Source organism: Tachyglossus aculeatus, chromosome 23 (genome assembly GCF_015852505.1).
Source record: "Tachyglossus aculeatus isolate mTacAcu1 chromosome 23, mTacAcu1.pri, whole genome shotgun sequence".
Classification (NCBI taxonomy): Eukaryota; Metazoa; Chordata; class Mammalia; order Monotremata; family Tachyglossidae; genus Tachyglossus; species Tachyglossus aculeatus.
The window spans coordinates 1,919,261-1,941,471 of NC_052088.1; the positions used below are offsets into that span (position 1 = coordinate 1,919,261).

General features: G+C 47.6%; 1 protein-coding gene across 2 annotated transcripts in view; it reads left to right on the forward strand.

Moving 5' to 3' along the window:
* PCNX1 (pecanex 1) overlaps positions 1–16,803 on the forward strand; it is a 205,640-nt gene extending 188,837 nt beyond the window's left edge. For both annotated transcript variants that reach the window (XM_038765983.1, XM_038765984.1), the window contains exons 30-34: positions 1,019–1,293; positions 3,794–3,999; positions 6,403–6,836; positions 10,337–10,477; positions 14,687–16,803. In XM_038765983.1, the coding sequence (XP_038621911.1) occupies positions 1,019–1,293; positions 3,794–3,999; positions 6,403–6,836; positions 10,337–10,477; positions 14,687–14,827 (1,197 nt within the window). In that variant the 3' untranslated portion in view covers positions 14,828–16,803. The remainder of the gene's footprint in view (positions 1–1,018; positions 1,294–3,793; positions 4,000–6,402; positions 6,837–10,336; positions 10,478–14,686) is intronic.
* The last annotated feature ends 5,408 nt before the right edge of the window (positions 16,804–22,211 follow it).

Genomic DNA, 22,211 nt, shown 5'->3' on the forward strand with positions numbered 1-22,211 from the left:
GACATTAATTGAAAGAAATCAGTGACTTGAATGGACATAAGTGCTGTGGGGCTGAGGGCGGGGGCAATAAAGGGAGGAAATCCAGGTACAAGAGTGACGCAGAAGGGAGTGGGAGAAGAGGAAAGGAGGGCTTAGTCAGGGAAGGCCTATTGGAGGAGATGTGCCTTCAGTAAGGCTCTGAGAAGCAATGTGGCTTAGTGGAGAGAGCCCAGGGCTGGAAGTCAGAAGAACCTTGGTCCTCATCCCATCTTGGCCATGTGTCTGCTGTGCAATTTTGGGCAAGTCACTACACTTCTCTGTGCCTCAGTTATCTCATCTGTAAGACGGTGATTGAGATTGTGAGCCCCACTTGGGACAGGGACGGTGTCTAGCCCCATTTGCTTGTATCCACCCCAGCACTTAGTACAGTGCCTGACACGTAGTGAGCGTGTAACAAATACCTTAATTTTTCTTCCCTCCTCTGGGCCTCAGTTCCCTCATCTGTAAAATGGGGATGAAGAGTATGAGCCCCATGTGGGACAGGGACTGTGTCCGATCTGATTAACTCATATCTACCCCAGTGCTTAGAACATAGTAAGCACTTAACAAGTACCATAATTATTATGGAAGGAGCATGGTTTAGTGGATACAGCATGGACCTGGGAGTCAGAAGGTTATTACTTCTAATCCCGGCTCCACCACTTGTCTGTTGGGTGACCTTGGGCAACTCATTCGCTCCTCTGGGCCTCAGTTCCCTCATCTGTAAAATGGTAATGAAGAGCGTGAGCCCCAGGCAGGACAGGGGACTGTGTCCAACCAGATGTGCTTAGGTCCAGCCCAGCGCTCACCCAGTGTCCGGCTCAGGGTCAAACACTTAACGCAAACCCTGGTTATTATTATTGTTATTCAGTGGGGGAGAGTGATTGTCTGTCAGATGTGAAGAGGGGCTCAGATGCGAGCCACAGGTTTGTCTCTCACCTTGTCTCTCACCGGCTGGAGCCCGTTCCCCTGCCCTTTCCTAAATGTCCTAAATTTGCAGGTGAACAAGGAATGCGTGCGAGGCCTGTGGGCCGGACAGCAGCAGGAGCTGGTGTTTCTGCGAAACCGCAACCCGGAGCGTGGCAGCATCCAAAACGCCAAGCAGGCCCTGAGGAACATGATCAACTCGTCCTGCGACCAGCCCATCGGCTACCCCATTTACGTCTCTCCGCTGACCACATCCTACTCCGACAGCCACGAACAGCTCAAGATCATCCTTGGGGGCCCCATCAGTTTAGGAAACATCAGGAAATTTGTCGTGTCCACGTGGCACAGGTGAGGTCCAGAGGCGGGCTTTTTACCCGACAGGGGCTTCCCGGGTTTTGGGAGAATCGAGCCCAGCTGCTCTAGGAACATAATAATAATTATTATTATGGTACTTGCAAGAGCTCCTATTGGGTGCCAAGCACTGTTCCAAGCTCTGGAGTACATGCAGGTTAATCTCATTGGACACAGTCCCCGTCCCACATGAGGCTCACACTCTTAATCCCCGTTTTACAGATGAGGGAAGTGAAGCCCAGAGAAGTGAAGGGACTTGCCCAAAGTCACTTGGGGGCCAAGCACAGTTCTAAGCGCTGGGGTACATACAGGTTAATCCAGTTGGACACAGTCCCTGTGGACTGTGGGAGTCTCGGCCTCTGAGGGGCTCTGGCCTTCTGTTCCTGTGGGGGCAGGGGGTTGACGAGGGAAAGCACCCCCCATATGTCTGGCTCCCTGGCCTGTGGAGCCCTTGGGTTGGATCCCGCCCGATCTCCACATGGCCCTCGGCATTGAGAAAGGGAAGGTGAGGAGTTGAGTCCTGGATGTGTTGAGCTTGAGATGATGACGGGACATCTTTGTTGGGCTGTCCCAGAGACAGGAGGGGAATTGAGACTGAGCAGGAAAGTCAGGCTGGTGGAGTAGAGTGGGAAATCATCCATGCTGAGGTGGGAGTTGAAAGTTGGATCTGGTCACGTCTCTTCAGAGCCCTCAGGATTAAGAAAGGGAAGGTGAGGAGTGGACTCCTGGACACATCAAGTTTGAGGCACCAATGGGACGTCTGTGGAGGGACATTCCGAAGGCAGGAGGGGAAGCGAGACTGAGAAGACGTCACTTCCCTTCTCTGGGCCTCAGTTCCCTCATCTGTAAAATGGGGATTAATAATAATAATAATAATTATAATGGTATTTGTTGAGCGCTTACTATGTGCCAAGCACTGTTCTAAGTGCTGGGGTAGATACAAGGTTATCAGGTTGTCCCACTTGGGGCTCACAGTCTTGATCCCCATTTTACAGATGAGGTAACTGAGACATAGAGCAGTTAAGTGACTTGCCCAAAGTCACACAGCTGACAAGTGACAGAGCAGGAGTAGAACCCACGACCTCTGACTCCCAAACCCGGGCTCTTTCCACTAAGCCAAGCTGCTTCTCTGCTTCTCACAGATTAAGACTGTGAGCCCCAGCTGGGACGTGGATTGTGTCAGACCTGGCTGTGCTTTATTGAGATTTGCCTTGTTGAGATGTGCCTCATTAGGGCACATCTCCTCCAAGAGGCCTTCCCTAAGTCCTCCCTTCCTCTTCTCCCACTCCCTTCCTCATCTTCCTGACTTGCTCCCTTTCTTCACCCGCCCCTCCCAGTGCCACCGCACTTATGTCCATATCCCTAATTTATTTATTTTTATTAATGATGTCTCCCCCCTAGATGTAAGTTCGTGTGGGCAGGGAATGTGTCCATTATATTATTGCATTGTACTTTCCCAAGTGCTTAGTAGGCAGTCAATAAATAAGACTGAGTGACCGGTTAGCTTATATCTACCCCAATGCTTAGTACAGTGCCTGGCACATAGTAAGCACTTAACAAATAATACAAAAAGGGTGGGATTGGGGAACGGTCATAGCAATCAGTCAGTCAGTGGTTTAGGAAGATGATCCAGGCAGTGGGGTGTAGTATACACGCTTAGAACAGTGCTCTGCACATAGTAAGTGCTTAACAAATGCCATCATCATTATTATTATTATTATAGACTGAACTGGGGAGGGAGGTTGGACGCTGGGACATAGTCAAAGGGATTTATTGAGTGCTTCCTATGTGCAGAACACTGTACTAAGCGCTTGGGAGAGGACATTATGGCAGAATTAGGAGACACATTCCTTGGCCAAAACAAGTTTATAATCCATCAATGATATCTATTGAACGCTTACTATGTGCAGAGCATTGTCTTATGTGCTTTTCAAGTTCACTATGGGAGAATGAGTAGAAATGTTCCCTGCCCATGACAGGCTTACAGTCAGTCAATCAATGGTACCTATTGAGCACTTACTATATGCAGAGCACTGTACTAAGCACTTGGGAGAGTCCAATATGGCAGAATTAGTAGACACCATTCCCTGTCCATTTAGGAGCGTTATTTGAACCCGAGGATCCACTGAAAGAAAGAAAATAAGTGGACTTATTGAACTGCGGGGTTAAAAAGCAGCATGGTGAAGTAGATAGAGCCCAGGCCTGGGAGTCATAAGGTCATGGGTTCTAGTCCCGGCTCCACCACTTGTCTGCTGTGTGACCTTGGGCCAGTCACTTTACCCCTCTGGGCCTCAGTTACCTCACCTGGAAAATGGGGATTGAGACTGTGAAGCCCTACGTGAGAAAAGGCCTGTGTCCAGCCCAATTTGCTTGTGTCCACCTTAGCACTTAGTGCAGCACCTGGCACATAGTAAGCACTTAACAAATACAATAATTATTGTTATTATATGTCATTACCATCATGTTGTGAGTTTGGGTTTTTCTTTTTCTCTGTCAGGTTAAGGAAAGGTTGTGGAGCCGGCTGCAACAGCGGAGGGAACATCGAAGATTCCGACGGCGGAGGGGGGACCACCTGCCCCCCGAACAACCCCCTGCCCACCACCGAGGCCCCCAGCAGAACGGCGCTAGGAAGCAGGGGCAGCTCCCGGCCGGGACCCGCCTCGGAATCCCATCTCCCTGCCACCCCTCACCCTCCTATGCTAGGTAATAATCATAACCAACTTCGGGGCGTGCGGATGTGTCGTCTTCTCCCAAGATCTTAGTATGGTCCCCTGCGCTTAGCCAGAGGTCGGTCAATAATAATTGTGGTGTTTGTTAAGCATTTATTATGTGCCAGGCACTGTACTAAGCGCTGGGGTAGATACCAGCCAATCGGGTTGGACGTGGTCCATGTCCCACATGGGGCTCACAATCTCAATCCTGAATAATCCTGAGATATAATCCTGAGATAACTGAAGCACAGAGAAGTGAAGTGACTTGCCCAAGGCCACATACCATTCATTCATTCATTCATTCAGTGGTATTTATTGAGCGCTTACTGCGTGCAGAACACTGTACTAAGCACTTGGAAAGTACAATTCAGCAACAAATAGAGACAACCCCTGCCCAACAATGGGCTCACAGTTTAGAAGAGGGGACAAGTGGAAGAGCCAGGATTAGAATCCAGGACCTTTGGACTCCAAGGCCCGTGCTCCATGGAGCACTATGACATGCTCCATGGATTGGTTGATGGTTTGCTCATCATAGTGAGTGGTATTTATTGAGCACTTGCTGTGTGCAGAGCAGTCAGTCAGTCGATTAATCTTATTTGTTGAGCACTTAGTACAGTACTCTGTAAGCGCTCGATCAGTGCCATGGATGGGTTGATCGTTTGATCATCATAGTCAGTGATATTTATTGAGCGCTTACTGTGTGCAGAGAGCACTGCACTAAGCGCTTAGGAGAGCCCAATACAGCAGTGTTGGTCGACAAGTCGAAGAGATGGGGGCAATGGGGAATGAGACTTTTCCAGCTCCATGTGCTGCCCTGCCTCAGTGCAGGGCGAGTGGGTCTAAGACAGAGGAAGTGGGCGTTGGATCATGAATAAATGAGAGAAAACTATCAATGGTATTTACTGAGCTCTTACTGTGTGCAGAGTGCTGTACTAAGAGCTTGGGAGAGGAGACTATGACAGAGTTGGGAGAGATGTTCCCTGCCCACAATGAACTCACAGTCTAGGGAACTGTTTAAAGCTGGGGAGAGCTCCTGAGGAGAGCTCCCAAGTTCATCGTTACCCAGCTAAAGGATCCGATGATAATAACAACTGTGGTATTTGTTAAGCGCTTACTATGTGCCAGGCACTGTATTCATTCATTCATTCAATTGTATTTATTGAGTACTTAGTGTGAGCAGAGCACTGTACTAATCTCTTGGGTAGTACTAAGCACTGGGGTGGATACAGGCCAATTGGGTGGGACACTGTCCCTGTCCCACATGGGGCTCACAGTCTCAAACCCCACTTTCCTCATGAGGGAACTGAGGCCCAGAGAAGTGAAGTTGTTAATGGGGGATGTTAATAATAATGATGGTATTTGTTAAGCACTTACTATGTGCCAAGCACTGTTCTAAGTGCTGGGGTGGATACAGTGTAATCAGATTGTCCCACGTGGAGCTCAAAGTCTTAATCCCCATTTTACAGTTGAGGGAACTGAGGCACGGTGAAGGTAAGTGGCTTGCCCAAGGTCACATAGCAGACCATTGGTGGAGTCGGGATTAGAACCCATGTCCTCTGACTCCCAAGTCTGTGCTCTTTCCAATAAACCATGCTGCTTCTCACTTACTATGTGTCAAACAGTGTTCCAAGCATTGATACAGGTACAGGATAAGTACGTCCAAGTAGGACGGAAAAAAGACATTTTATCCCCATTTTACAGTTGAGAACTGAGGCCCAGAGAAGTGAAGTGACATGCCCATGGTAAGCCAGCAGGCAAGTGATGAGAACCCAGGTCCTTCTGACTTCCAGGCCCGGGCTCTTTCCACTAGGACCACACTGCTTTACTTGTCTGCTGTGTGACCTTGGGCAAGTCCCTCTGCTTCTCTGGGCCTCAATGACCTCATCTGTAAAATGGGGATGAAGGCAGAGAGCCCCATGCGGGACAGGGACTGTGCCCAACCTGATTACCTTGAATTTCCCCCAGTACTTAGAACAGTGCTGGCCACATAGAACAAGTTCCCTAATTATTATTATTGTTATTATGGTGATTACAGCCCCTGTCCCACATGGGGCTCACTAAATAGGAGGGAGAGCAGGAATTTAATCCCCATTTTGCAGTTGAGGAACAGAGAAGGGGAGTAAGTTGTCTGAGGCCACACAGCAGACAAGTGGCAGAGCCGGGCTTAGAACCTATGACTTCTGACTCCCAGGCCCGGGCTCTATCCCCTGGGCCACTTGTCTCCACCCCAGCGCTTAGAACATAGTAAGTGCCGAACAAATACTTCAATTAAGGGATGAGAAGCCAGGTCCTTGGGACTCCCAGGGCCAGGCTTTCTTGGTTCAGTGGCGGGCGGCCGGAGAGGGGGAGGGTGTCGTGTCCTGACGGTTTGTCCGTCCTCATCTCCCCCATGCAGGCAGCAGCCAGAGCGCCCAATCGGTGCGTTCGAGCCTGGTCCGCCCGTGTCTGGCCCGGGGCTCAGTGGACAGTCAGTCTTCCTACTACTGCAGCGGCCGGGCGCCGTGGACGGCGGCCCCGGGCCCCTGCCGACGCTCGTCCACCAGCCAACTATCGCTGCGCCACCTGCCCTCCTCCCTGCAGGCCCGCCTGCCCGCCCTCAACCCCTTGGATCCGGCCTCGGGGCTGGGCCTCCAGAGGACCCTCCCCACGGCCAGCTGCTCCAGCCACAACCTCCCGGCAGCCAAGCAGCAACAACAGCAGCAGCTGGCCCTCGAGGGCTTGGCGGGGACTGAAGGGGAGTCCAGATGCCACGATGGCCAGGCTGGCGGGGAGGTCAGCCCGCCCGCCGGGGCCCAGGCCAAGAGGGGGGACATCGTCTATAGGATCCAGGTGAGCCGGCTTCGCCTCCAACCCCTTGCCACCTCCCACGGGCCTCCCTGGGTTAGTTAATAATAATAATAATAATAATAATAATGATGGCATTTATTAAGCGCTTACTATGTGCAAAGCACTGTTTTAAGCGCTGGAGAGGTTAAAAGGTGATCAGGTTGTCCCACGGGGGGCTCACAGTCTTAATCCCCATTTTACAGATGAGGTAACTGAGGCACAGAGAAGTGAAGTGACTTACCCAAAGTCACACAGCTGACAAGTGGCGAAGCTGGAATTTGAACCCATGACCTCTGACTCCATAGCCCATGCTCCTTCCACTGAGCCATGCTGCTTCTCTGTTTCTGTTTCTTCATCTCGCCTTCTGCGTCCCCTTGATTTGCTTCCCTTCGGTCACCGCCCAACTCAGCCACACGGCAGTTATGTTCGTGTCCGCAATTTATTGATGTATATTAATGTCTGTTTTATTTTGTTTTTCATTTCGATTTTTCGATATCAAGGGCCAAATTCCATGTGGCCGTTCTTCCTTGCATAATATTCCACCCACCTATCCAAGCGGGTATCGAAGGCAGAAGCTCTGCAGATTTTTCTGTCATTTATTTATTTCTATTAATATTTTGTCTGTCTCCCCCACTCGAGACTTTCAGCTCGTTGTGGGCAAGAAATGTGTCCGTTTTATTGTCCTCTCCCAAGCACTTACTGCAGTGCTCTGCACACGGTAAGCTCTCAACAAACGACTGCAGAGCACTGTTCGGTACAACAGAATTAGTGAACGTGTTCCCTGCCCATGATGATCTTGCAGTCTATCAGTGCTATTTACTGAGCGCTTACTCTGTGCAAAGCACTGTACTAAGCACTCCAGAGAGGACAATAGAACAATGTAACAGACATATTCCTTGCCCGCCACAAGCTGACAGTCTTGAGAGGTATTTTCTTCTGCCTTTAAATGGGTTAGGCTAGTCATTCCCCCTCTGATGACATCATATAGGTATTGTCATCTGAGACCCTGCCTCCTGCTTCCCTCCATCTTCTCTCCAACTGCGGAGCTCCACAGCTCCGGAGTGGTACCTGTGTCCCCCTAAACAGATGCCCTAAGAGCTGATGGGCTTCTGCTGAAGTAATAATAGTAATAATAACTGTAGTGTTTGTTAAGCACTTACTCTGTGCCAGGCACTGTACTAAGGGCCAGGGTAGATCCAAGCTAATCAGGTTGGACAGGGTCCCTGTCCCACATGGGGCTCCCAGTCTTCATCCCCATTTTCCAGGTGAGGAAACTGGGGTCCAGAGAATCAAAGTGATTTGCCCAAGGTCACATAGCAGATGAGTGGCAGAGCCGGGATTAGAACCCAGGTCCTCTGATGGCCAGGCCCAGGCTCTCTGATACCACCCTCACGGGAGTCCCGTTTGCCCAGCTGGAGGGAACTGGGAGGGAGATTTGTCTCCTGCCACTGCTCCCAAGCCAGAATTCTAGTGCTCTGTTGGACTGTGAATTCGGAGCAGCCCAAAGAAAGGCAGAGGAGGTGTAAATGTGATCTCATTTAAACCTGCTGAATCAATCATCCAGGTTTCCCAAAGCTGAGCGGTCATCATAATAACTGTGGTATTTGTAAAGAGCTTCCTATGTGCCGAGCCTGGTTCTAAGCACTGGGGTGGATCCAAGCTAATTGGGTTGGATCCAGACCTTGTCCCAAATGGGGCTCGCAGTATTCATCCCCATTTCTCGGATGAGGAAACCGAAGTACAGAGAAGTGAAGTGACTTGCCCAAGGTCACGTAGGAGACAAATGGTGGAGCGGGATTAGAACCCAGATCCTTCTGACTCCCAGGCCCGGGCTCTATCTACCAGGCCGTGCTCCCGTCCTGCCTTTTCCAATAACAAAACTCCACGCCTCCCATTCTCTGAAGCGCAAAACAGGCAAATAGTCCTGCTTGATCACTGGAGCTCCAGCCTAAAAATTCAGTAACTTTTGCCCCCTCTACCAGGTTTTAAACAATAATAATAATAATAGTGATGGTATTTGTTAAGTGCTTACTACGTCAGGCACTGTTCTAAGTGTTGGGGTAGATACAAGATCAGTCAATCAATCAATCAATCGCATTTACTGAGCGCTTACTGTGTGCAGAGCACTGTACTAAGTGCTTGGGAAGTACAAGTTGGCAACATACAGAGACAGTCCCTACCCAACAGTGGGCTCACAGTCTAGAAGGGGGAGACAGAGAACAAAACCAAACATACTAACAAAATAAAATAAATAGAATAGATATGTACAAGTAAAATAAATAGAGTAATAAATATGTACAAACATATATACATATATACAGGTGCTGTGGGGAAGGGAAGGAGGTAAGATGCGGGGGATGGAGGGGGGGCGAGGGGGAGAGGAGGGAAGGGGCTCAGTCTGGAGGAGGTGAGCTCTCAGTAGGGCCTTGAAAGGGAGGAGGAGAGCTAGCTTGGCAGAGGGCAGAGGGAGGGCATTCCAGGCCCAGGGGATGACGTGGGCCGGGGGCCGATGGCAGGACAGGCGAGAACGAGGCACGGTGAGGAGATTAGCGGCAGAGAAGCGGAGGGTGCGGGGTGGGCTGTAGAAGGAGAGAAGGGAGGTGAGGTAGGAGGGGGCGAGGTGATGGAGAGCCTTGAAGCCGAGGATGAGGAGTTTCTGCCTGATGTGCAGATTGAGTTTCTGCCTGATGCGCAGATTGATTGGTAGCCACTGGAGATTTTTATTAAGGGGAGTAACATGCCCAGAGCGTTTCTGGACAAAGACAATCCGGGCAGCAGCATGAAGTATGGATTGAAGTGGGGAGAGACACAAGGATGGGAGATCAGAGAGAAGGCTAATGCAGTAGTCCAGACGGGATAGGATGAGAGCTTGAACGAGCAGGGTAGCGGTTTGGATGGAGAGGAAAGGGCGGATCTTGGCAATGTTGCGGAGCTGAGACCGGCAGGTTTTGGTGACGGCTTGGATGTGAGTGGTTAATGAGAGAGCGGAGTCGAGGATGACACCAAGGTTGCGGGCTTGTGAGACGGGAAGGATGGTAGTGCCGTCAACAGAGATGGGAAAGTCAGGGTTTGGGAGGGAAGACAAGGAGTTCAGTCTTGGACAAGATTCAGGTTGGACACGGTCCCTGTCCCACATGGGGCTCGCAGTCTTAATCTCCCTTTTACAGATGAGGGAACTGAAGCAGAGAGAAGTGAAATGACTTGCCCAAGGTCACAGAGCAGACAAGTGGCAGAGCCGGGATTAGAACCCAGGATCTTCTGACTCCCAGGCCCATGCTCTACCTACTAGGCCATGCTGCTTCTGTATGGCCTATGATCTTTCTAAAATAAAGATCAGAGAGCATGAATTCCCCCTGTACCTTATTTTAAACCTCTGCCTCCCTACTGGGTTAAAAAAAATAACAACCAAAAATCAGAAACTGTGATTTATCCAGTGAAACAGCATTAAAGTAGCGGACTACCAGTGGGATTTTTCTAACGAGCCATTTCCATCTGCCAAGCAGATCGTGGATCCCAGCCAAATCTTAGACGGGATCAACCTCTCCAAAAGGAAAGAGCTACAGTGGCCGGATGAGGGGATCCGGGTGAAAGCCGGGAGAAACAGCTGGAAAGACTGGAGCCCTGAAGAAGGCATGGAAGGCCGTGTAAGTACTCTTAGTATTATTATTATCAGTACAATTATCATTATCATCAGATGGCGTCACATTGTTTCCGATGCACGGCGTATTTATGGACATATTTTCTCCAGAGCGTCCTATCTCAGCCGTAGTCCGTAACCTTGATAATGGTTCTTCTGTTAGCATTCTTAGCATTAGCGCTTAGTACAGTGCCCCAGCGCTTAGTACATTGCCTGGTACATAGTAAGTGCTTAACAAATACCATAATTATTGTTATCGTTATGGCTTCTAGCCATGTAGCTATTCTTCCACGTTTTCCTTGTACTTTTCCTAGCATTCGTGTCTTCTCCAGAGAATTAGTCCTCCTGATTATGTGTCTGAAATATACTAATCTAAGTCGAGTCATTTCACCTTCTAATCACCACACTGGCTTAACTTGCTCTAGAACGCATTTGTTGGTTTTTCAGACAGTCCGCTGTATTTGCAAAAGCCTTCCCAACACCACAAGAGTGGTGTTTGGGAACTGATTCTTTCAGGGAACGGTTAGTATAGTACAGTTAGTACAAGGTAAGTGCTTAGTACAGTGCCCTGCACTCAGTAAGTGCTCAATAAATTTGATTGAATGAATGAGTGGACAGTCCTCTTTGGGAACTGATTTTGTTCCACAGAGGATTTTGATTCAGCAAGTGTGATTTCTGTTCGAAGCAGCATGGCCTAGGGAGTAGAGCCCAAGCCTGGGAGTCAGAGAACTTGGGTTCTAATCTCGGCTCTGCCACTCATTTGCTGTGTGACTTTGGGCAGGTCACTTTACTTCTCTGGGCCTCAATTCTCTCATCTGTAAAACGGGGTTTAAGACTGTGAGCCCCATGTGGGACAAGAACTGTGTCCAACCCAATTATCTTGTATCTACCCCAGTGCTTAGTACAGTGCCTGGCACATAACAAATACCATTTAAAAAAAAACAAAAGCAGCGTGGCATAGTGGAAAGAGCACAGGCCTGGGCATAGGAGGACCTGGGTTCTAATCCTGACTCTGCTTTTTGCCCTCTCTGTGACTTTGGGCGAGTCACCTTACTTCTCTGGGCTTCAGTTTCCACATCTGTAAAATGGAGATTAAATCTCTGTTCTCCCTTCTGCTTAGACTGTGAGCCCCATGTGAGACCGGGACCGTATCCAACCTGATGAGTACAATGCTTGGCACTTAATGGGTGGTTAGCAAATACCATGATAGCTATTATTAGTATTATCATTAATCACTGACTTTGGGCACGATGTCAGAAGGCATTCTGGGAGAACCTGCCGTTCCCCAAAACACATCTGTGCAGCGCATCTCTATTCCACCTGAACATCAGTCTTCAATTAAGTAAGAACCACTATCCACCGCCACCCAGACCGCTAACCTATCCACTTCTCCCTTCTAGACTGTGAGCCCCACGTGGGACCTTATTATCTTGTATCTTCCCCAGCACTTAGTACAGTCCTTGGCTCACAGTAAGCACTTAACAGTCCTCAACACTGTAAGCCCGTTGTGGGCAGCGAATGTGTCCATTTATTGTTATACTCTCCCAAGTGCTTAGTCCAATGCTCTGCACACAATAAATGCTCCGTAAGTACCACTGATTCGTTGATTACCAAATACAATTATTATTTTCATACTTATTTTCATTATTTTCATACAGAGAAGCAGCGTGGCTCAGTGGAAAAGAGCACGGGCTTTGGAGTCAGAGGTCATGGGTTCAAATCCCAGCTCCACCAATTGTCAGCTGTGTGACTTTGGGCAAGTCACTTAATTCCTCTGTGCCTCAGTTACCTCATCTGTAAAATGGGGATTAAGACTGTGAGCCCCCGTGGGACAAACTGATCACCTTGTAACCTCCCCAGCGCTTAGAACAGTGATTTGCACATAGTAAGTGCTTAATAAGTGCCATTATTATTATTATAATACCTTAGCTTCCCCCTAGATGAACAGAAAAACTGAGCCCATTTCTGTAGGTGAGGTTGGGCTGGATATTTAGCCTGCCCAACCCTTTAGTTTGGTCAATTACTGAAGGTATCTGAGGGATCTCCAGCATGACCTTGAGTGGGTCTTTTTTTTTTGGTTGTTTGGTTGTTTTTTTGGTGGTATGTGTTAAGCGTTTACTACGTGCCAAGCACTGTTTTAAGCACTGGGGTAGATACAAGATAATCAGGTTGAGCACAGCTGAACAGCATTTAACTGGTGAGTGAAAACTGTCAGTCAGACCTTTTTTACATTTCAGTGCCTTCAGGGATAGAGGAGAGGATGCCCAATGGGGAATAATTGACTGTTTTCCTGCTCGTGTAAAGTTCCCCAGGAGCCTCTCCTTGGTTATTTTCCTAAGAATAGTGAAGTAGGACTCAAGATTATTTTTGAAATTTTATTTTAATGTCATAGAGTTGAGCTGGCATATTTCAGGTCTATTTTCACCTCCCCGTCTCATGCTGTATGTTTAAACCCGGGATGAGGTCTACCCCAAATTCTTGTCACAAAAATTGCTCAAAGCATTTTGTTTCCCCAAGTCTTCCCATTTGAGGCATTCCAACTGTAACCTCCTTGGGGGCAGGGAAGCAGTCTGGCTTAGTGGATAGAGCCCAGGCCTGGGAGTCCAAAGGACCTGGGTTCTAATCCCAGCACTGCAATTTGTCTGCTGTGTGACCTTGGGAAAGGCCCTTCACTTCTCTGGGCCTCAGTTCTCTCCACTCTAAAATGGGGTTGAAGACTGTGAGCCCCATGTGGGACAGGAACTGTGTCCAACCCAATTACCTTGTACCTACCAAAGTGCTTAGTATGGTTCCTGGTACATAGTAAGCACTTGACAAATACCACAAGTATTATTAGGGAGCGTGTCTACCAACTCTGTTGTACCTTATTCTCCCAAGGCCTTAGTATAGCGTTCTGCACACAGAAAGTGCTGAATACTTAACATTGATTGATACAGTGTCAAATGGGTTGTGAAATGTTCTACAGAATTGTAATATCGATAATAGTAATAGTGGTATTCGTTAAGCACTGCCTGTGTGCTAAGCACTGGGGTAACTGCAGGTGATTCAGGTCGGACACAATCCCTGTCCCACGATGGGGCTCACGGTCTAAGTGAGAGCACTGAATCCCAACTTCACAGAGGAAGAAACTGAGAAGTGACTTGCCCAAGGTCACACACCAGGAGGCAGGTGGCAAAGCTAGGATCCAAACCCGGGTCCTCTGAATCCCAGGCCCAGGCTTTCTCCACTAGGCTGCGCTACAGAGCCTAACATACTCATCATTAGGGAGGTGCAGTGTTTCTAAGCAATCTGGGAGAAGACTTTGGGGGGGAACATATGATTGGTTAATGGAGCTAATTTAATAAATCAATCAATGGTATTGAGTGCTTACTATGTGCAGAGCACTGTTCTAAGCGCTTGGGAGAGTACTGTACAAGAGAATAAGCAGACACATTCCCTGCCCATAATGAGCTCACAGTCTAGAGAGGGATACAGGTATTAATATGAATAATAAAGTAATTTATAATAAATAATTTAGTGGCTGAAGCCCGGTCCTGAGAGTCAGAAGGACCTGGACTCTAATCCTGGCTCCGCCACTTGTCTGCTGGGCGACCTTAGGCAAGTCACTCACTTCCCTGTGCCTCAGTTACCTCATCTGTAAAATGGGGATGCAAACTGTGAGCCCATGTGGGACACTGACTTTGTCCCACCTAACTATCTTATATGTACCCCAGTGTCCCGTTTACCCTACCTATCTTATATTTACCCCAGTGATTAGAACAGTGCCCGGCACATAGAAGGTGCTTAACAAATACCATAAAAAAAAAGGGAATTGTATATATAAGTACTGTGGGATTGTGGACAGGGCGAATCTAAACCCTCTTTTCTGTTTCTTCATCTCCATTCTGCATCCCCCAACTTGCTCCCTTTATTCATCCCCCTCCCAGCCCCACAGTGCTTTTCTATTCATTTTTATTAATCTATTCATCTATTCATTTCTATTAATGTCTGTCTCCCCATCTAGACTGTCAGCTCATTCTGGGCAGGGAATGTGTCTGTTATCTTGTTCAAATTGTCCTCTCCCAAGCACTTAGTACAATGCTCTGAACGTGGTAAGCGCTCAGTAAATACAGTTTACTGACTGACATGTCCAAAGTTCACAGATGCAAGAGCAGGTGTCCGCTAGGGCCCAGAAGGAGACTAATTCCCTCTTTCCTTCTGTCCCGGCTTCTCTAAGGTGATTCACCATTGGGTGCCTTGCAGCAAAGATGCAGGTAGCAGATCCCACATAGACAAGACCATCCTCCTCGTTCAGATTGAGGACAAATACGTGGTCGTGATGGAGACCGGTGTCTTAGAGCTGGGAGCCGAAGTGTGAGCCCACCGTTTGAACCTGCGCATCTCTCTTCCCTTGCCTCCAGAGACATTGGAAAAAGAGAGGGAGTGGAAGGTGATTCCCTTTGGGACCGTCCTGGGAGAGAAAACTCAGAAAAAATGGCTTCAAGAACCTCTTTTCTCCCCTCCTCACACCCCAGTCCCGTGTCCGTCCCCAAATAAAGTTTAAAATATTTTTTTAAGTTAGCTCCTGAGGCAACGTGTGCATCGAGAATAAGGTTCTCTTAACACACATCCTTTAAGAAAAAAAACACACAACCTTTTTCTGTGCAGTACGTGTGCTTTAAGTCAGCAAGCCCTTTGGTTCCAAAATGTAAATCCTTTTTTTTCTGATTCATTTGCCAAAAACGGTCGTTGTGTTCGGTCGCCGAGCATGGGAAATCCATCTTCCTGATTTTTAAAAACGGATCAGTATGCCAACCATTCAACAGAAGGCAGTCTAGAAACATAATGTAGAGCGAGAAGTGATGGATGGATTTATTATATTGTGAGCGGGCAGTGGGAGGCGGGGACTTTAATGAGAAAACTGCACTAATTTTTTTACAGTGATGCACTAAGAAGTCTGAGATTCCTCAGAGCATTTATTTATATATGAAAATGAAAGACCTTTATTTAAATTACCTTCAGGATCAACCCTACCCTCTACATAGAAAGACCGAGGGCAGGGGCCTGGGGTGCTCACCTGAGATTTCATGCCGATGCATTCATGGGCCCCTTCCTTTTAAGGGGTTCTAACATCTACCTACTTGACACGGTTTCCCAAAGCCATTGGGGGGCAGGGAATGAGCCCCTCCAACACCACTGCCAATCATCCGGCCTGCATCCAAGAAGAACCCAGAGTGGAGTGCCATAGCCTGGCACTGACCAACAGGCCAAGAACCAGCTATGTCGGCACCAGGCCCGGAAGGAAAAACGTTATGCTGTTAAGGAGGCTGAATCTCGAGGCAGTGAGAGAGAGGGGGTTATATCGCAAGGGGCCGTAAAGGTAATCAGACTTAATTCCGTTACGCTTTGGAGTTGTTTCTTGTTTTTTGTTTCTTTCATTTTTCTTGAAACTCCAGAAAGAGCAGTCCTGAGCGTCACGTATGACCATCTTGCCTTTTATCCCCCGCCCTGCTTGACTTTTTTATTCTCTTTCTGTTACTTGAATTGTATTTCCCGTGATTATATCTATTCTACATAACTGTAATTTTTGAGTATTTATAACTGTGAAGTTGACTTATTCACGTGTCGTCACATATCCTTGCTTTTATTGGGTTGTTTTGTGTTTTTTTAATGTATGAATTCAGGGAAACTTGTAACTCCAGCTTAGACGAAAACTACAGTGGAGAGGAATCAACGACTCCCGGTGTCTTAGCGGAATCCATGAAAAACCCACCTCTCCAGTTCTTTTCCACTTGGATGGGAGACTTCAGATCGGCAGGACAAACAGGGGCAAAAATAGGGAGGCTTCCAAAGCCCAGGCGGAATAGAACTTTCTGGGAAAAGGGGATACAGGAAGTGAGATTCTAAGCTTGTTCTGAGATGGAGTCAGCAGAGATCCAGAAGGATGGGGCGGGTTCCCCCGGCAAACTCCCAGAACCACCTGAAAGGCCTCCTTTCCGCTAAGATCCGTGCCATGTGTTGACTCGGTGCATTGCTTTGGGTTGTGCTTGCTTTGTACGCACTACAGAGACCCTCGGTTTTCAATTCCGTGCACCGCACAAGGGTACGTGATTGCCCCGTGAAAACAGTGCATCTCAAACTGTGGTGTCAAGACACATTTTTTTGTTTGTTTGTTTTAAATGGACCACCCTTTAAGCCTTTGCCCTGCAAACTCCCGTTTGGTGTCTCTTGTATTTGACCTGTCCTGACGAACCCACGACATTCCATCAAAGGTCGCTGTCGCTGCATCTGCTGACAGGGGTTATGTTCCTACTTGGAAAAAAATAATAATAATAAACAAGATTCCTCTGAAAAGGAATGTGCTCCCTTCCTGAGATTCAATCTTTATTGTGTTCTAGAGCAGGAGTTCATTTCCTAAGAGAAATGAGACATCATAACATTTCACACCTGATGCCAGTTAAATAAGCCCACTCCTCTGGTGTAATCCGATGGGTAAATGAGTTAGGATTGGGTCAAAAGAACAACTTTCGAGGGTACAGATGAAACACCGTTTTTCAGAAAATCACCACTTGTTTGTCTTTTCTCCGAGGCTAGATTAGCAGGACAGAGCAACTTCTCTGTATGAGGAGTTGGAATTTCTTAGAATCCTCCACAGTTCTGTCAGTCAACATGGGAATTGGTGACTTAAAAAGAAACACACAGGAAATGAATGATTTAAAATTGAATCAAGCACCCTCCCTGCTCCAAGAGCAGAAATACAGCTTAGAATTTTCAAATGAGAAAAATAAATCTTTAAGATTTTTGTCCACCGAGCCTGTGGCACATAACAGAATGTGTCTGTTATTATATTGTCCTTTCCCAAGTGCTCTGCCCACAGTAAACTCTCAGTAAATATGCTTGACTGAATAACAGACCGACTCCCGTTTCCAGGCAGTGGAGAAGTGATCTAAAACCCCTTGCGCTTAAGGTTTCACCTCTAGGGAAATATCAAGGCTGATTCTGAAGAGATGGCTTTCAATCCCTCATCCTCCCGCTGACAATAGCTTCAGGCCGCAAGAGAAACAGTCATGAGGCATCTGTTTACTTTGTTATGGTCAACGCGTGGATGGCTTTTACCCAGAAGGCGCTTAAACTGAGGGGAGTTTGGATTCTTGGGTGCCGAACAGTTTCAAATCCTCCATCATCTCCCAAACATCGAGAAGCGCTCAATAAATACAACAGATGATTGATTGGCTGCCAAAATTCATGTTCTGCACATGATCTGTTTCCTTGTGATGTGAAGTGTGTTTGTTTCCTCCTTTCTGACATAGGAAATGGGGTGCAAATACCCCATGAGATTCAAATACCTTCTTCTTGGTTCCTACAAAGGGTTTCCCATATTATTTTTGAGTAGTATTTGTTAAGCGCTTACTATGTGCTAGGCACTGTACTAAGCACTCGGGTAGATACAAGCAAATCAGGTTGGACACAGTCCATGTGCCACATGGAGCTTACAGTCTTAATCCTCATTTTTACAGATGAGGTAACTGAGGCCCAGAGAAGTGAAGTGACTTGCCCAAGGTCACAAAGCAGATGGTTGGCAGAGCTGGGTTGAGAACCCAGATCCTTCAGGCTCTCAGTTCTTTAGACTGTAAGCTCGTTGTGAGCAGGGAACATGTCTACTGACTCTGTTGTATCATATTCTCCCAAGTGTAGTACAGTGGTATGCACTCAGTAAATGTACAATGACCTCGTTGTGGGCAGGGAATATGTCTGTTCTATTATATCGTACTCTCCAAAGTGCTTAGTACAGTGCTGTGCACGCAGTAAGCGCTCAATAAATACAGTTGGATGATAAGTACCATCGTTTGAGGCAAATTGGAAAAGAAGGCGATGGGGCTCCTGACAGTCCCCTTCTTAAGCAGGCGAAGAATGATTTTTGACTGATACTTTGCACGAAAGTTTCTGAATTCTTCACCAGGGTACCACATCGTTGTTTGCTTTCTGAAGACAAGATGGCAGTGCCTGAGGTGACCTTAGCAATAGGTAGGCAATGTCCAGAAATTTATCCTTTGCCAGATCTGCCCTCTTGGGAGAAAAAATGCAGCTCTTCAGAAAGAGTGGTAGTGTCCTAAACCTGCCCTGAGGGATTGACTGATGAAACAGAATCTGTCGCACCACTTTGATCTCGAGGGAGGGAACGGAAGTTCAGTTCTCTTTGGCCAACTGACTCGCCCTGAAAGTGTTTGTGTTTAACATGGGAGAAAGTTCAGAGATGGGGTATGGCCTTGTACCATTTTTTTTAATTAACGGTATATTTTAAACATAATGTGCCAGGAACTGTTCCAAGCGCTGGGATAAATATGAGATAGGTTGGACACAATCCCTGTCCCCTTTGGGGCTCACAGGTTTAAATCCCAACTTTACAGATGAGGGAACTGAGGCCCAGAGAAGTAAAGGGACTTACCCGAGGTCACCCAGCAGTTGAGTGGCGGAGCAGGGATTAGAATCCAGGTCCTTTGGACTCCCAGGCTCTAACCACTAGGCCACATTGCTTTTCTGTTTTTGGGTTTAGAGAGAGAGAGAGAGAGAGAGAGAGTGTGTGTGTGTGTGTGTGTGTGTGTGTGTGTGTGTGTGTGTGTGTGTGTGTGTGTGTGCTATTTTTTAACCATCAGGTATTGGAAGCCATAAGACACAGCACTTTGGAAAGACTGTCCTGGCTCAAATCCTCTGAACCCCAAAAGGGAGCTTAGTGCAGGAGATGACCAGGGACATTTGAGTGTCTTGTCCTGTACTGGATGAGAAGACACCTTTATAGAAGCATCTTTAATTGGAGGCGAAAAGGTATTCACTGATCTATCTGAAATCTCTTGGATTACTGGAATCCCTCCCAATAAGCTACCCAATTCCACTGTTAACCGAAGCTTCGGTCATTTTAGAGCAAATTCATGTCAAGTAGTTTTCTGGTTAGCACACGCTATTCACACTCTGAGAAGCAGCGTGACCTAGTGGATAGAGCCTGGGCCTGGGAGTCAGAAGGACCTGGGTTCCAATCCTGGCTCTGCCTCGTGTCGGCTGGGTGACCTTGGGCAAGTCACTTAGCTTTTCTGTGCCTCAGTAACCTCAGCTGTAAAATGGGGATGAAGACTGAGCCCCACGAGGGACAAGGACTGTCCAACTTGATCAGCTTGTATCTACCCCAGTGCTAAGTAGTGTGCCTGGCATGTAGTAAGCACTTAATAATTACCATTAAAAAAAAACTCATTGGGGTTCTTACCTTTTGAGACCTGGGCAGAGAGAGAGTTTCCATCACCTGAAGCATTTTTCCCCTATCTGCTAGGTTTGACTCAATTTTCCAAAGTTGTGGACCTGGAAACTTGATTCCTCAACTATGCTTATGAGGCAAATGATCTGTATCCAAATTTCTCTTGGTGAGCTGGTTAAACATCACTGATTCAGAGCCAGATGACACACAAGGTCTGGTAGAATACTTGTTCCATTTTAGCGTGATTCTGTAACCCGGCTTTGAGGTGGGAGAATCAGCATGGACTCGAGCTTTGAATCTCTTCATGGGAGTCATCTGCCTGAGGCTTACGTGACTGACAGTTTACAAATATAGCTTTCAATGAAGTTCACTTTTCAGTTAGCTGTGGTAAATTCCAGTTTTGAAATGTGTAACCATCGTGACCCAAGTTGCCGACACGTTCTTACGCTAAAGGAGGTTGAGGGCTCACCTCAGTATTTAGACATGTTTCTGCCCATTCTTTAGGGTTGTGCCTTTTTCTCAGGGTCTGGCAGGCGCCTGAAGCTTGGTAAGCCTTCGAAGCTAGGTAGGAAGAAAGGAAGGTCACGGAAAATCAGGGTGAGGGGAACAGTGCTAGAGCAAGTGGCCTGGCAGATGGACCTGGGTTCAAATCTTGCTGTGTGACCACGGGCAAGTCACTTCATTGTGCCTCAGTTTGCTCACGTGTAAAACGAGGGTTCAACACGTGTTCTCCCACCACCTTACACTGCAAGTGCCGTGTGGGACAGGGATCGTCTCCACCTTATAATCTTGGCTCTCCCCCTGAGTTTAATGTGTTGCTTGATGTGTAGTAAGTGCTTAACGAATGCCACCTTATTATTAATCTTAAGATTTCCAACCCCAAAATCAAGGGGGGCAAAAAGCCATCCACTTGGGTTTTCTGAAGTGCAGAACTTGGGGGAGACAGTATCCTGGACCTGATTTCTTGCATCGGTCTTGTGACACCCAACAAGAGTCACAGTAAGGAAGAAGGATTTGGGGTGGGGAGTGGGAGGGGATGGGATCTGAAGCAGAACTGTGGCAGGTGGAAGAGAGGGAGGGAGAAAAGGATATTCCTTTTCTAATAGTGGAGCTCTGGGAAGCAAAACTGGCCCCTGCTAGTATATGGAGATCGACCAGAGATGGGGATCTATGTACTTGTGTGTGAGCGTGGATGTCAGCGTGTGTGAATCAACAACAACCTGTAAATATTGTTGTTGTAAACAGAAAATAAAAGCTGAGTTGGGTTTGGGTTTTTTTTGGCAAATCCATTGCATCAGAAGGACAGTATTGGTGGTGCAGAAAACACTGAGGAAATAAAGAAAATTTTTCAACGTTTGTTTCCTGCTTTTTTCCTCCCCTACCCGGCTCCAGTTCCAAGAGGAGGAAGTGGTTGTAATGCCCCGCTGAAAGTATTTGAATCAGTCTGAGGGATTTGCCGGGGGGTGGGGAGGTGGGTGCTGGGAAGCAGCATGGCTTAGTGGATAGAGCCCGGGCCTGGGAGTCAGAAGGACCTGGGTTCTAATCCTGGCTCTGCCACGTCTGCTGGGTAACCTTGGCACAAGTCCCTTCACTTCTCTGGGCCTCAGTTCCCTCATCTGTAAAATGGGGGTTAAGAAGTTGAGCCCCATGTTGGGCAGGGAATGCGTTCAACCTGATTAACTTAGATCTGCCCCAGTGCTTAGAGCAGTGCCTGGCATATAGTAAGTGCTTAATGAGCCTGAGCATACTCCCCTGGAGCACTTCTCTGTGCTGTGGTTTGCTTTCAAAACAGGGGAAACTTTTTTTTTTAGTGGTACTTGTTAAGCACTACCATGTGCCAGCCACTCTTCTAAGCACTGGGAGAGATACAGCAGTCGGTGTCTCAGGGCTCACAGTCCTCATCCCCAGTTTACAGATGAGAGCCAAAGAGAAGTGAAGTGACTTGCCCAAAGTCACACAGCAGCAGACAAGTGGCAGAGGTAGGATTAGAACCCAGGTCCTTCTGACTCCCAGTCCTGGGGTATATCCACTAGGACCACCCTGCTTCAGATCTCTTGACTATAAACTCGTTATGGGCAGGGAATGTGTTGTTGTACTCTCCCAAGTGCTTAGCATAGTGTTCTGCACACAGCACTCAATAAATATTACTACTATTAATAATTATGGTATTTGTTAAGCGCTTACTGTATGCCAAGCATTTTACTAAGCACAGGGTAGATACAGGATATTCAGGTTGGAGACAGTCCCCATCCCACATGAGGCTCATAATCTAAGTAGAGGGAGTAGGAATTAGTCCCCAATTTACAGATGAGGTAACTGGGGCACAGGGAAAAGAAGTGACTTGTCCAATATCACACAGCAGACAAGTGCTAGGGAAGCAGCGTGGCTTAGTTGAAAGAGCACGGGTTTGGGAGTCAGAGGTCATGGGTTCTAATCCCTGCTCCACCACTTAGCTGTGTGACCTTGGGCAAGTCACTTCTTTGTGCCTCAGTGATCTCATCTCTAAAGTGGGGATTAA